This window comes from Alligator mississippiensis, chromosome 2 (assembly GCF_030867095.1).
Source record: "Alligator mississippiensis isolate rAllMis1 chromosome 2, rAllMis1, whole genome shotgun sequence".
NCBI lineage: Eukaryota > Metazoa > Chordata > Crocodylia > Alligatoridae > Alligator > Alligator mississippiensis.
In genome coordinates this window covers 183696538-183711191 of record NC_081825.1, presented here as the reverse complement: position 1 = coordinate 183711191, position 14654 = coordinate 183696538, and the positions used below count along the sequence as shown (strand labels likewise).

The window sequence follows — 14654 nt, the reverse complement described above, 5'->3', positions numbered from 1 at the left end:
TTATATATATACGTGTGTGTGTGTACATTTCTCTATTTTTTTTATATATATATATATATATATATATATAAAAAATATATATATATATATATGCAAGTATATGCACAGATTCAGACTAGACTTCATTTTTTTGCCTGGAGTTAGAGGACTGGTCTATGCTCAGAGAAAACAGATATAGATATATATATATATATATATATATATATATATATATATAAGCACAAGCTTTCACAAGTTGAAGCTCAACATCTGTTGCAATCAGCTTCAGCTCATGAAAGATTTTATATAGAGAGATACAACATCTACTTTGGTTAGTGTGTAAAGTGCACATCTACCCTGCTTTGTACTATGACTATTACCAAGTATCCTGACCCATGTTGTCTCATTGTGTTCTTTCCTGTGTCCATAGCTGTCTGTTATATCTCATATTGTACTTAGGCTTTAAGCTCTGGGGCAGAGACTGACTTTTTGCTTTCTATTTGAAGAGTGGCCTCTTGGTGTAGGATGAGTATTCTTAGGTGCTATGGTAATACAAATAATAATCATCATCATAGTAATGATACATATTACAGATAGGGAAACTCGGGCAAAAAAATGAAGTCTAATCTGAATCTCTTTATATACTTGTTCAAGACAAGCTGGTCACCTGTTTTAAACAGATGTAAGAAAGCTTACAAGATCTCTTGTAGATATTGGCTAAGTGACCTGATAAGGCAGGGGCAGGCAATTATTTTGGGCGGAGGGCCACTTACTGGGTTTTGGCAAGCCATCTAGGGCCACATGATGGACATCCCTAGGCAGATAAATATTAATTTTCTAAAATTTTTAGGGGCCCCGCGGGCCTGATAGAATGGCCTGGTGGGCTGCATCCAGCCCGCAGGCCACATTTTGCCCACCCCTGTGATAAGGGCTACAGAGAAATCATTCTCAGAACTGAGACTAAAACTCAGTGCTCTGGGTAAGGATATGAATTTGTCATAAAACCCATGAGTTGGAAGAAAGTCTGTGAAACTCTGCAAATGGCTGTAACACACATCTAGCCCAGTGGATCCCTTATTTTATGCACTTACATCAATACCCAACCTCTCCATTGATGCACATGTTTGCATCAGACTCTTGCATAATGCACTCTCACATACCCTCACATAATGCAGTCTCACACGCTTTTATGTACTTATCAGACTCTCACATAATGCACCTCACCATTCAGTGAGAAGTGAACCCACAGTACATCATGGGAGCTATATCTACACTGCCTTCTGAGCTGTAGTTCAGGCAGGAATCTCAGCCTAGAGGGAAGAAAGGGAGCATTGGCCCTGCAAACTACAATTCCCATGAGGCAGTGCACTACTAAGGGAAATGTGCTTGGTGGAGTTATTGGAGGACTGTTAGGTATATTGTTGTAATGGAAAGAGGATAAACTGGTAACCTTTTGATTAAATATTGCTTTGCCCCCAACACCCACGCACCTTTGCCATGAAATTCACTAAACACTACTGTGTGCAAATCATAGCCTTGTTCTTCAATATCAACCCTGTGCTCAGATCATGTGGCATTGCTGGATTGTCAACACTACAGGGTAAGATCTTTGCTCAATTTGCAAGGGGTATTCACTTACCAGTGCAAAGCAGGTGGACAGCAACAGAACTGATGTAAACTAGGGAGACAATCATTTCAGCTAGCTTCCTTGCCCTGAATTTGATAATGGTTATAAGTAGAGACTTTTGATATTTTAATTGGCCCGCTAAAATAAATTACTTTCCCTGGACAAGTAGGATTTTTTTGCATGGCTAGTTTAAACTCACCAACCCCAAGGGAGGCAGGTTTCTTAAGCTGGGTCCTCCATCAGTACTGAGTGGGTAAACTAAGATTTTCAAGAACCGATGCCTCCTCTACTCCCAGAGAAGGAGGTACATTTGGATTGCATCACAGTGGGACAGCACAGTGGGATATATGCCACTGTCCTGTCCTGCCTTCAGCAGCCTGAGCCACTGCAGAGGTTAATGTAGGCTCTGTTGAACTGTTCATTTATGTTTCTTTCCTTCTGTCTGTATTGCTATTAACGTCAAACAGGCCCAGATCAGGAGACAGGGCCACATTTTCCTATACACTATACTCCTGTACAATAGAGAATTTACTGTCTAGCCATCCTGTTTTTCTCCTTCTGGGTGTAAAAGCTGCCCTCATTAGCTCTTACTTCTGTTGCCCTGAGCATCCTGTTCACTCACTTCTCATTTCTCTATTTGTTCTTCCAGGGTCTATATCATGTCCAGATAAAATCTAGTGCCTGAGGTGAGAAACAACCTGGGACAACGCCATCAAGGGGTTAAGGGATCTGTGTCCTGTGTCCTTCATCTGGTGAGGGAAGCATTCTGAAACCTTCCCCAAGAGCCTGCTGGTGAGGTCACTTCCTCATAACCCTGGTAGGGATGGAGTCCAAAGGAACCACACGCAGTGGAGGCAAATCTGACATCAAGGCCACCAGCACAGGGAAGCCAGAGAAACCCAATCCTGGGCCTGCCACAAATGCAGACAAGAAGGAGACCCCCTCCAAGGAGCAGCCCGCCCCTGTCCCCACCACCACTACAACGAAGAAGGCAGCCAGCGAGGCTGCTGTGGCAAACAACCACAGCAATCTGAAACCTAGCTCAGCAGCCACGGAGACCCCAGAGGCCACCAGCCAGTCCTCTGACTCTGAGCATAAGGGAGACAGCACCGAGGAGTCCCCAGGCAGCATCTTCGACAATATGAAGCCCTTGATCGTCGTTGGAGGGGTGGCAGTGGCTGCTATCGCTGTGATTCTGGGTGTGGTGTTCCTAGCCCGGAAAAAATGAAGACCAAGAAAGGGTGGGGGAGAGGAACCGTATCAATTGTACAGCTCTTTTTGAGAAAAATGCATGCAGTAAATTCTATACATATCTATACTTATATCTATAGAGAGAGAGCTAGATAGGCAATTACAACACCACCACCAACTCCAAAAGGCTTGCTCAAGACAGATGTGCCCGTTCAACCTAAGTGTGGGATCACCATGCACTCAATGTGTTCTCTCATGTAATAGAAATTGGCTTGTACCACTGTGTATTGATTACAGCTTCTCCTGATCAGTGTAAATGATGGTGTCCCCTCCCCGCCCTGCTGTCCTCTCCAGAAGAGTCCTCACTTTCCCCATTTTCAAGTCTACATCCCATCCAAAGTCCTCACTTTAGTATTTGGTTTTTTCGGTAGAGTTGTGGTAGAGGAGATGATGAAAGGAAGGGGAATAGTACTGAGACCCAGTTCATTCATTATTGTGGTATATTGTTAATATAGCACTCCAGGTGTATGTTGGATAAGAGGAGGCAGCCCCTTGCTCAGACAGCTTATAGTGATATCTAATGGGTACACTGTGCATCTAATGCTCATCGACCTACCTTAAAAGAAAAACCAAGCAAAGTAACAAAAGTATACCATAGCCACAGGCTGAGATCCCAACAGGACATAGAGGCTTGTGGATCTCATGGAAAGAAGGCACCCTTTCTCTGCCTGAGATGCAAACCAGGGCCAGGAGCAGCTACCATGAAGCTCAAGGGGCCAGTGTGATCCACTGAGATCTACAGTGTAGGCTGCAGTCCACGGAGACCACATGCAAAGCTGGAAGCCCCACTCTATCTTTAGTCATACAAAGGACAATTTCATGCCTTCAGGACCCCAACAATTTGTCAACTCAGAGAAGGTTATAAGGGCAAAGTTTGGGCAGTCCCTCTCAAGAGAATGAGGGGGGAGATATTGTTTAGGCCACAGCATTTGACAAACTTGAGCTGGCCTTAGTAGACCTTTAAGGACTTGCACCAAATCCCTCTGTAGTCATCCAGAGTCTTTCCATTAATTTTGGTGGGTTTTGGATCAGGCTCTTTATTCTAGGGCTTTTCCAAAAAAGGCTGACCTTTCCCCATCAGTTAAGAATGTTAAAGAAAAGGAAGACAACCAACACCTGGCTTTCAGGGCAAGTGGCACAAAATAACATGGCCTTTTTATGTCAGGAAAACCATATGCCTGAGTGGTAAAAACAGATTTGTTCTAGAAAAGATTTTGCTTCTTTCTTTCTTAAATTTACCAGGAAAATATGAGACATCCATGGTTTGAAAATGGAAACAATTTCCCAATGATCAGGTGCAGAACAGCTTGGTTTTGTTATTGAGGAACCCGAAATCTAAAAATCAGACTGTAAGGAAGGGAGGAATGAAGAAAGGGTGTTGAGAGAGTGGTGGCTTGATTTAACACATTCACTCATGTCCTTCTTGTGACATGGAGAGCACTGGCCATACACAGTTATTCTGAGGGCTGAGTGACCTTTTCAAATCAACAGCATCCATGAGGAGCCACATTTCCTGCTGCTCTTGCCAGAATCTGTAAATGATTTTTTTGCCAAGGTGTTGTTCTTAAAAGGGGTCAGAATAGAATGACATAGAATTGCTGGAGCATGACAGTGATACCTGCTCTTCCATGAGTCTGCTAACTATGAGTATTATGCCAGTTTTGCAGATGGCACACAATAACCAGAGAAAATGGGTTAAATTCAGTAGGGAGGCATGTAAGGTATATATCTGCAAGGGACCCCTAGTATAAGGAAGTCTATGTGGTTATAAGGAGGATGTGAAGGCACAAAAGTCTGCCAAAATTCTTAGTTCCTTGCATTATCCTCTGAAATATCTAGTGTAACCACTATGAGACTAGATGGTCCATGTGTATGGTCCAGTCAGGCAATTCATATGTTTCTGACCCAGTTTCCCTAGAAACACCTCTGAATTCAGCCTGCTAAATACCCGGGGCTCACTTAAACTAAACGTTTCAGCACAGCTTCTTTACAAATTCCTTTGTCTTCCTACCAGGGCCAGCATTTAAGATAGTCTCTACCCTGCAATTGCAGGATGCCTAAAGCTGGGCAAGGGTCCATGTTGTGTTAGGCTCATGTTCTTATAATGGTTGTCTCATAAAAAATAAGTGCCCAAAACTAAACCTTTGCATGGACACCCTGCCCCTCAGTGAACCTCATTTTTCACCTCTGCTGCTCAACAGGACTCCCAAAATATTCCCAGGTGTCTACAACCTCCATCAGTGTAAAAGGTTATCTCTTAATGCCCAAATGGTTGTGTATTTCTGAGTTTTTAACTTACATATATGTATATATTTGTTCTTTTCCAGTGCACAGACTGATGCAATATAGTCAGGATTGCGATGCTGATGAAGTCAGTGCTAACAGCTGCCATGTTTAAAGTCGGTGGGCGTGCTAGCACACTTTCTCTTATGTTGTTATTTCCCACTTTAAATATTTACTTTGTAAACCACTCCCTTCTTTAATGTTACATGAGAAGCCTATGAGAAAGCCATAGTAAGAATATACTAGCTATACCATAGGAGGACTCCTTATTAATATCAAGCCTTGTTGTTATTGACTGCTTGTTTCTTGAATAGCATTTCCTTGCTATTTTTTCTCCATGATGTGTTGCAGGTGCTCAGATGTTAAATTATTACTGTGAAGCTGGGGAGGGCAAAAAAATGAAAATGGAGAAGGAGACTCAGTAGCAAGCACCAAATAGACACATTTGAGATGGTGAAGAGCTAGTAACAATTATCTAGTCTGTCCACACAGTCTGTGGACTTGTAGTGTTGATAAAGCTGAAAGATTTCTAGTTTCAAATGGAAATGACCTCTTCAAGAGGTACATTCCTCTCTGTTATTCTCCCATTTGGTTATAACGTGCATTTACCAGCAGAGAGGGTGTGGAAAGACTCATAGATTTCCCACTCCCTGCTTTGACCTTCCAAGGCAGACAAAGAAACATCAGATGTTTCCTGAGAGCCTCTCTTTTGATTTTTTCTTTTTTCTTTTTAAACGTGTGCTTAATTTGGCTGGAATAGTCTTGGGAAAACCAAGGGAGGAAATGTTGTAAGATGAGATGGGCCTGAGCCACAAATTTTCCATCCACATTTGAACAGGTTTCCAAAACGTTCAAAGGCAAGATTTGGATCCAGGTCTTTCCGTAGTGCTAGAGCAGTAAGTTGATCTTGAAAAAGGATGGGGAGATAATTGAAACATAGGAGATGGTGATGGGGGTGGGACTACAGCTTATCGTCTTAAAAAAAACCCTTGCCTTGCAGTGGTATAATAGCTTATGTCTATAAGGGAATCATTCACTTAATGGCATTGCTGGACACTGTTCTCCACTGTCAAGAATCATTCTGCAGAACCCAGGCCTTTTGCTATTACGAAACACCTATATTTTCTGTGGATATGTATACACCCCCTGCCCTCTTCAAGTATGCTGCATATATATGTATATGTATGTATATTTGTGTATATACATATATATATATTATTGCTGGATTGGTAAAGCCCCAATGACGCATATTCTTTTTCTTTAAAAAATGTGAATATCCTTTATTTGTTCACTGCATTCAAACAAAGTGTCCATGTTCTCACTCTTTCTCCCTCCTCCTCCCCTCCCCCCCCTTCTTTGGTATGATTCATATTTCTGCCATGAAGGACCCCAAAATATTTTTTGATCATGGTTTCTTGCCACTAAAAGAATATGTAGCTAACAAACCGTTGAATGTACAGTACCCCCATTGCTCTAGAACAGTGGTTCTCAACCTATTTCCCATAGTGGACCACACTTGCAGCTCAACATGTTTCATGGGCCGCACCTACACAACTTACTTCCTGTGTATCCATTTTAAATATGTTTTCATAGGATGTCATATGGGCCACAGCAATGTGCTGATTGGGCTGCATGCAGCCTGCGGACCACAGGTTGAGAACCACCGCTCTAGAAGCTGAAAATGACTACACCTTCCCTCCACAAAGGAGCCACTTGTGTGACTCACTTTGAAAAAGGTGTTTCCTCTTTTAGAATATTTTGGAATGTACTGTAATGTATCATAGTGCTTATAAGAGTGTAGAACTAGTGTTGATTTGAGTCAGATATATCACAAGTAGGTGCCATGCAGGCTTCTAAACACACAGCTGTGCCAATGCATTCTTGTCCTCGCTTTGAACTACCCGTCTTTAGGAAATGTCGTCTGCTATGTCTTATTGTGCCAGGCTGTTTGGTGGTTTCATGTAGGAGCAAATCCAGTGAGAACTAGACTGAGAAGAGCAAGTTCATTTCTCTAGGAAACTGGAGACAGACTGAAACTCAAGTTGTTGAGAAGTGAAAGGCGAATGAATGAACTTGCTATGCTAAATAATTAGTTGTCCTGTACTGCAGCAGCACTGATGATCACATGCCGTTGTTTGCTTGATGTTATTTTTGTGTTGTGTTTGTAATATGAGGTCCTTATAGTGAGGAGTATGGATTAAAGCTCAAAACTGATAAGATTCTGTGCTTGGGATTTGAAGGGATCTAGATTGCTAGTTTACTCATTTGATTACGTTTATATATTAGAAATCTAAGAAACTAATTATACCAACTTTGCAGTAAAAAATTCAGCATTCATTAAAACTTAATAACCAGTTATGATCTGGTCTGTGTTGTAGGCACCACACCTTTCCGCTTAATGCAAGGTCGTGGTTTTTATCTCCTGGATCATTTAGTTTTCCCTCTCCAGCTGAAATTGAACATTTTTTCTTCCTCTTCCCATTGACTTAAATGTCCTTTGGATCATTTCCTTTACTCTTAACAGATTTGCTGTGAGCTGGAGTCAAATGTAGGAGCCCACGGGGTACTGTGACCAGTGGTGGCCTTAGAGGGGAGCAAAGTGGTTGACCGCAACCACACTTTAGAGGGCCCCAAAATTTTGCAACAAATGTCTGGCTTGCTTATAGATCATCAAAATTAAGCCTCTAAGGCAGGTTAAATGACTCTTTTGCCCAGGGCCCCAACAACCTTAAGGCTGCCACTGCTGTGACAATATATTTTCAGCGTGGCATGAATACATTCTATTAGGTGCTTTCTCCCTCATTTAGGCCTTGCTTCACTAAAACACTTAAAAACATGCTTAACTTCCTAAGTTAATTCCATTGATATCAGTGTTAATATTAGCCATGAGCTTAAAGTCTTTGTTGAAGCAAGGCTTGAGGGGCATCATCAAGAAACCAGTGAAGTCCAGGGGAGTCTTTCCATTGATTTCAGTAAGTTGTAGATGTAGTTCTAGATCTAGGTTTGATAACCAGTATACAACTGTAGGTCACTCTATAGCTGAAAACTAAAGCAGTAGCCCACATTTATTGTGAGATCCCTGAAAATATTCTGTTCCTTCTGCTAGCCGGGAAGGAGGTCTTATCTGGGTATCAGCTAACAAATTCCATGCTTACATCTATGCCAGTATTTTAACTGATGCTTGTCTAACAATATAATAAACTAAGAAACTAGAGCTGATACAAAAAGAAGGGAAAATTTCTTTCCCCTTATTTCTGAAAAGTAATTTAAATTTAAAAAAAAATGTTGGCCAGCTCTATAGATGGTTAGAAAGCAATTATGAGGTTTTGACATACTTTTTCCCCTTTTTTACATTTAGAAACTTTGCTGAACAGTTAAAATATTAAAAGTTTCTACCTGTTTTATAAGAAAATTCATGTTAAGGTTTTCTGTAAGGGAATATCAGCAACAATGGGGATTAAAAATAGAGAAAAAGTACCCAGCACCATTCTTTTAACCTACCACACGAACTAAACTTTGGCAGAGTACTCTGGTTTGGTCTATTAATTTTTTATCATCTGTCCATTCATTTTTTGTTTCTTCTGAAGTGAATATGAGGATTAATACTTACTTCTAAACTGAACAAGTTACACTTTGGTAATTTCTTTGCAATGTATGTTCTCATTACCCTTATTTGGTTGTTAAGGGTACAGTTTAAAAACCATAACCTTAAAAAATTCTCAGATTTAACTGCATAAGCATAATAAAGAGATGAAGAGAGACTGCAAGATTACCAGCTAAGGACAGCATATTGAGAAGATCTTTTTGAGGATCCTGTTTCTGTCCTTATGATGTGCCATGAAAATATGCTATGAGAAATTAAAGCCTAATCAATCCATTTTGTGATTCACTGGTTTCTAAATCAGGTAATCAAGGGGCAAATTCTAGTAGCTTTATCCAGGCCAAGAGCACTTTTCTCTACAGGTAATCTTGTTTGCACAGGAATACAGGATGAGAAGGGACCTCCTACATCCCCAAAACCAGAATTTTGCTATGGCAGGCAACCATTTCCATCTCATCTTGTTCATTGATTTACCAAGTTCCACTTTAGGAGTCACATGCTCCTCAGTGTGAGGAGTGGTTGCATCTGGCATAAATGACCAAAATTATATATCAAAATTAAAATGGGAGGGTAAGTCATGAAGCTGGGGCTGAACTGAATAGAATTGCCTGGGATTTAGACCACTGGAGTTTGGTTCTCATGGTGAAATGCACTTATGCTGAGGATTTGTGCTAAACTCTGTATATCTCATATCCCACAATTCCCCACCTGAAAAGTGAGGAAGGCCTTTGTGTTGAGTCATCCCAAGGGATGACGAGGACGAATGGTCACAAACTACTACAAGATCGTTTCAGGCTGGACATAAGGAAGAATTTCTTTACTGTCCGAGCCCCCAAGGTCTGGAACAGCCTGCCACCGGAGGTTGTTCAAGCGCCTTCATTGATGAAACTGGGTGCTTATCTTGCTGGGATCCTATGACCCCAGCTGACTTCCTGCCCTTTGGGCGGGGGGCTGGACTCGATGATCTTCCGAGGTCCCTTCCAGCCCTAATGTCTATGAAATCTATGAGTTAAATTCACTCTTAAGGAATAACAAATAGAAACATTAGGTCTGCATCTTTCAAATTGTCCTCATGTGCAGCACTCACTCATTTCATATTCTATCTGCTGAGGATAACTGATCCCATGGACCTCCCAGGAGGCCATAAGTAGAGAATGTGAAGAGTATGCTTCCAGAACTATACATCAAATATTACTGCTTCATTTACACCTGCTGGGTTACTCCTTCCTGAAATCATACATCTATATTTTGAAAAAATCTCCATAAGCAATCTGAAACCTTAGACTGGAATTACTTTTCTTGGCCTATCAACTTTAAAAACTCTTCCTCCCCAGTTCTGAGTCAATCTTTTTTTAAGCAAATACTGATTTAATACTGTTAAGAGCACATTAATTTTCTTTCCTCGTCATGGAGCATAAACTGGGAAACCTTAGTTCTTGTGTTTTGCTTGTGGCAGATGACAAGGTAACATTTAATCTTGACATATCAAGCAGGTTATTGTTCCTTTCAGAGGGCTAGGTTGATACTTTTGAATTCAGGGGTACTAGTCATGATGCAAAGTACTGTTCAACATAAGGAGATTGCAGTCTGACTTGGAGACAGCCCAGGAAAGGCCACGTGTGTCATTCCATCTAATGCCTTGACTGGACTGCTTGATACATCATTTCCATTCCTCATTTGCCATGCCAAAGAGTCTTTAATTATCTCTAATGATGGAGCTTTGAGCCTCTGCCCTCGAGAAACTATTTTCACTGCACAGTAGCTCTAACAGTTAAGAACTTTTTCCTCCTTTGTTTCAGGTCATTGCTCCTTTTCCAGCAGTCCTCTGGGAATAAATTGGTCACAGCCTAAGGAAGGTGTGGGATCTTTTGCACTGGTAATTTTCAAGAGGAGACAGGATAACCAACTGTCTGGATGTACCTATGTTGAAAGGGTTTTTGTCAGTGAACTTTGAGGGCTCTTTCAACCGTACAATTGCTGACTGACTACCATTAATTACAAGATAGTCATAGACCATGACCAAATTCCCTCTTATTTCCCCATATCTCTCTTCTGCATTACACACACATGATACTCAACTGGAATAAAATGGCAGAGCTCCCTGATGTCAGTGGAGTTACCTTGATATACACTACCTGTACAGGTCTTTTCTTATCCTTGGTGGCTTGTTCTCCAACTTTTGAAACATTTGTCTCTTGCCGTGTCTTCTCACTTTCCTGTTATGTTCTTAGGTAGCTTTCCAGGTGCGGTTCCCCCAGGGCTCTATGGATTCTTGTGCTCCTCACAAATGCAGAGGCAGATTTTTTTTTTACAGTCCTCCCAAAGACAAGCCAAAGTTAAGCTGACAGATATACATAAGTGTCTTGATGGCACAAGGGGGGCATGCACAAGCTTTTCATCAGCTATTGGTACTAGAGGTCACTTGTAAGTATTAAGGCCCTAGCTTGTGAGCTGCTGCATACCTTTTACTCCCATTAAAATCAACAGAATTTGGGAACATGAAGCACCTTACACTATTAAGATAGTAGTTTGAGTCTCATTCTTGTCCTCACAATTGCATGTCAGGAAACCATGGGATAACTATCAGGCTCTGCTCCACCACCCAAATTCCCCCACTCAAATACTAGGGATTGCAGACCAGGACTGAGGTCTTCTGGCAAAGCTGTGTGAGGGATGCTGGCACAATTCCTGCCTGTACTGCTCATGCCACCATTGCTCATGCCAGCACTATTGGTTCTTGAGCACAAAGAGGCCAGATTCCTGGTCTCAGTTCCCCATTCCAGGCTTGGAAAATCAGCTAATGTGAATGGACCATGCTGCCCCTGGCCTTCCCAAAACATAACATATTTGAGGTCAGTGCATCAGTTTGGCTCAGAAAAGTCTGACACACAAAGCGTTTTTATCATATCTTTTATTACACCCAGTGTATAAAACTGTGGGGGCCAACATTTTTTGGCAAGCATGCCATGAGATAAGCCCCACACCCTCTCCAAGTGTCCCTCCAATCCCCTTCCCTTGCCCAATCTGCCCTCTGCTTTTTGCTCCCTGCCTGATCTGCCCCTGTGTTCCCTGCTCCTTCCCCATTCTGCTGTGTGCCACAAACAATCTGCATATGCCACTTGTGGCATGCATGCTACAGGTTGGCTACCCCAATGTAAAAGATATCCAATGTTTTGTGATGTGCAATGAAAAATATCACAGAAAAAAATAATAAGAGACTGGACAGTCACCTCGCTGGGGTCACTTGACCTCAGTTGTCTTTTCTTGCCTAGCGCAGGGGGACCCAATGATCTACAAGGTCCCTTCCAGCCCCTAACAATCTATGAATCTATGAATAAAAACGTTTTTGTGTTCATTTCCTGGTCCACGACTACAACAGTTCTCCAATTCTGCTCAGAAAAGTTTGCCAGCTTCATTTTCTTTCTGGCAGCTGCTCAGATCATATTGTCCTATAGGGCTGTTGAACTGCAAATTCTCTTCGAGTTGCAAATTCATACGCTCTTGCAACAACTTTCTCAGTCAGGTGACTCTCCAAATGGGCAAAAGATTTGGAAGATTATAGTCCCTGGTTTTATCTATTCCATGGTTTGGGTTCCTCCATGACTACCACATTGTCATATGTTTTTTTAAAACCTCCACGCTCTGCAAATGCTGTAGTTGACTCACCTGACACTTGATGATGGTGAACCTGCTAAACTGAAGTGTGGAAGAGGAGGGTCTCCTCTTCCACACTGCTTTTTCCAGACAAAATAGATCTGGCCTTGATGACAATACAGAATTAGGATTGCATAAGAGTTTGGCTCAACCACATTTTCATACACTCTCCTAGCTCCCATTTACTCTACATAGACTCTGCCTTCCTGGCTTCCCACCCAGAAATCTACAATCTTCCTCGCAAAGCTGCCTTCCTATACTACTCTGCCTCAGTTTCTTGTGGCTGTATCTGGCCCATTTATAACTCTGGGTCAAGATCCCAGGAATAAAAAATCCTTTCTTGGTCTCCCCCTGCATGCTGCTAGTACAGTGCGATAATGCCTTGCCATGAGACAGAAATGTTTATTTTAGTCTACAGTCATCAAGGCCTTAGTCATACACCAGATTCTGCCACTGTATCTTCAAGCAGTCCCAAGTGTCTGAGGCAGTTCAGCAAAAACAAGGAATTCATGATATTTTCCTAATTCCTGTCTATAAAAAAAAAATCTGTATTAAGTTTTGAGTGGCTCCTGTTAATCCTGGCACCCTTCCCTGAATAGAACCTGTGTAAGGAATCCTTAAAAGGGCAATCCTAGACCTTCCACATAAACCAACTATCTTCTAGTGATAGGTGTAAGTTCTTTATGCACTATTAGAGGAACTAAAATGTAGAAAAGGAACCTGATGGTCAGATAACAGGGCTTTTCTATTATTATTATTCTATAATACTTACAGGCCTGATCCATAGCATACTGAAGTCAATGGAAAGACTCAAGCACGTTACTAGGTGAAGCCATATGACTGTATAGAATGGGCTGAGGAGAGCAGGCGTCTTTCCATTGACTTCAAAGAACTTTGAATTGGGCCCTAAAAGTTTTTTCCAACAAATAGTCATTATCAGAATGACACCTTGATTTTCCCCCTAAATAAACAGATCTGCTTGCCACTTACACATAATTTACCTGTGTTTAACATACAGGTTTGATTTTTTGCTTTTGGAAACAATGTGCTGCTGGATACATTTTTCTGGGAGGAAATGGACACCTACCTACACACAAAGCTATATAGCTAATTTATACCTTGTTGAATTTATAATCTTGTCTATGCTTCTATGGACACTTTGTATGGGCTGCAGCTCAAATCCTAAAATAGTAAAGAATTTTTCCTTTCCCATATAGTATTCTATTTACTTTGACTTTAAAAAAGCGTATAAATGCAATAATGCAGGTAGACTAGAAATACTAGATTGAAAACTAAAGTAGTTTAGCTTGTCCCATTGTGACTTACAGTGTTGTATGACACCCAACGCTGTATCCTAGCATTCTCAAGGCTTCCTATGTAGCTGAATCTAGTATTAGCTTTGAAACCCATTGTGTGAATGGCGGGTGGGTGGATTGGAAATGTGTACTCTAGACACACTGTATGTTACTCACATCAGAAGCTGTATGGCCACTCCATATGCTGTGAAACTGTAAATGATTCCCAATACACCTGTAACTCTTATCAGGATTGTGTGAAATAAACTATATATATATATATATATATATATATACACATATATATATATATTGTATAATTCGTAAAGCGAGCATCTCTGTGTGTTTGGGTATATGACTGAAACCTGCTTTTTTTATTCTTTAGTAATAAATGCACCTCCCTCAGGGTTAATACTATTTTAGTAGCTGCCACAGACCCCAGCCAAGATCAATGCCTCATAGTGCTAGGTATGGTATATACATATATAACAAGAAGCAGTCCCTGACACAACTAACTTACAATTTTGATATATAGAACAGGCATAGAAGTATTATTATCCCCATTTCATAAGTAAGGAGCTGAGGTCAAAAGCAGTAAGTGGTTTGACCAAGATCTTACTAGAAACCTGTAGAAGGAACTGACCACAGGTTTTCTATATTGCAGGCCAAAATCTTTGTTACGAGGCCAAACTTCCTTGCCTGCTGGTAGAAAATGTCAACCTTTCACCCTCTGTCATTGTGATGGTCTTGAGAGCAAATCATCTAATATTTTAAAGGTTGTGGCACCTTTCTTGCCTTATGCCTATTGATGAGAAGACTGTTGCCTGAGCAGGCCCATTCATTCCAATGTGATGACCTAAGGGAGTAATTGTGAACCATTTGCTCCCACTGGGATCACAGAGAGCTTCAGAAGTGTAAGTCATTGTGGATGAGACCTCCATTATAAGGCGGCAGAAGGAGGTAA

At 41.3% G+C, this 14654-nt stretch overlaps 1 protein-coding gene across 1 annotated transcript in view; it reads left to right on the top strand.

Moving 5' to 3' along the window:
• Positions 1 to 14023, top strand: part of CEND1 (cell cycle exit and neuronal differentiation 1) — a 54685-nt gene extending 40662 nt beyond the window's left edge. Inside the window, exon 2 of the mRNA XM_019485161.2 lies at positions 2256 to 14023. Coding sequence (XP_019340706.1) covers positions 2430 to 2834 — 405 coding nt within the window. The 5' untranslated portion in view covers positions 2256 to 2429 and the 3' untranslated portion in view covers positions 2835 to 14023. The remainder of the gene's footprint in view (positions 1 to 2255) is intronic.
• Positions 14024 to 14654: the final 631 nt, after the last annotated feature.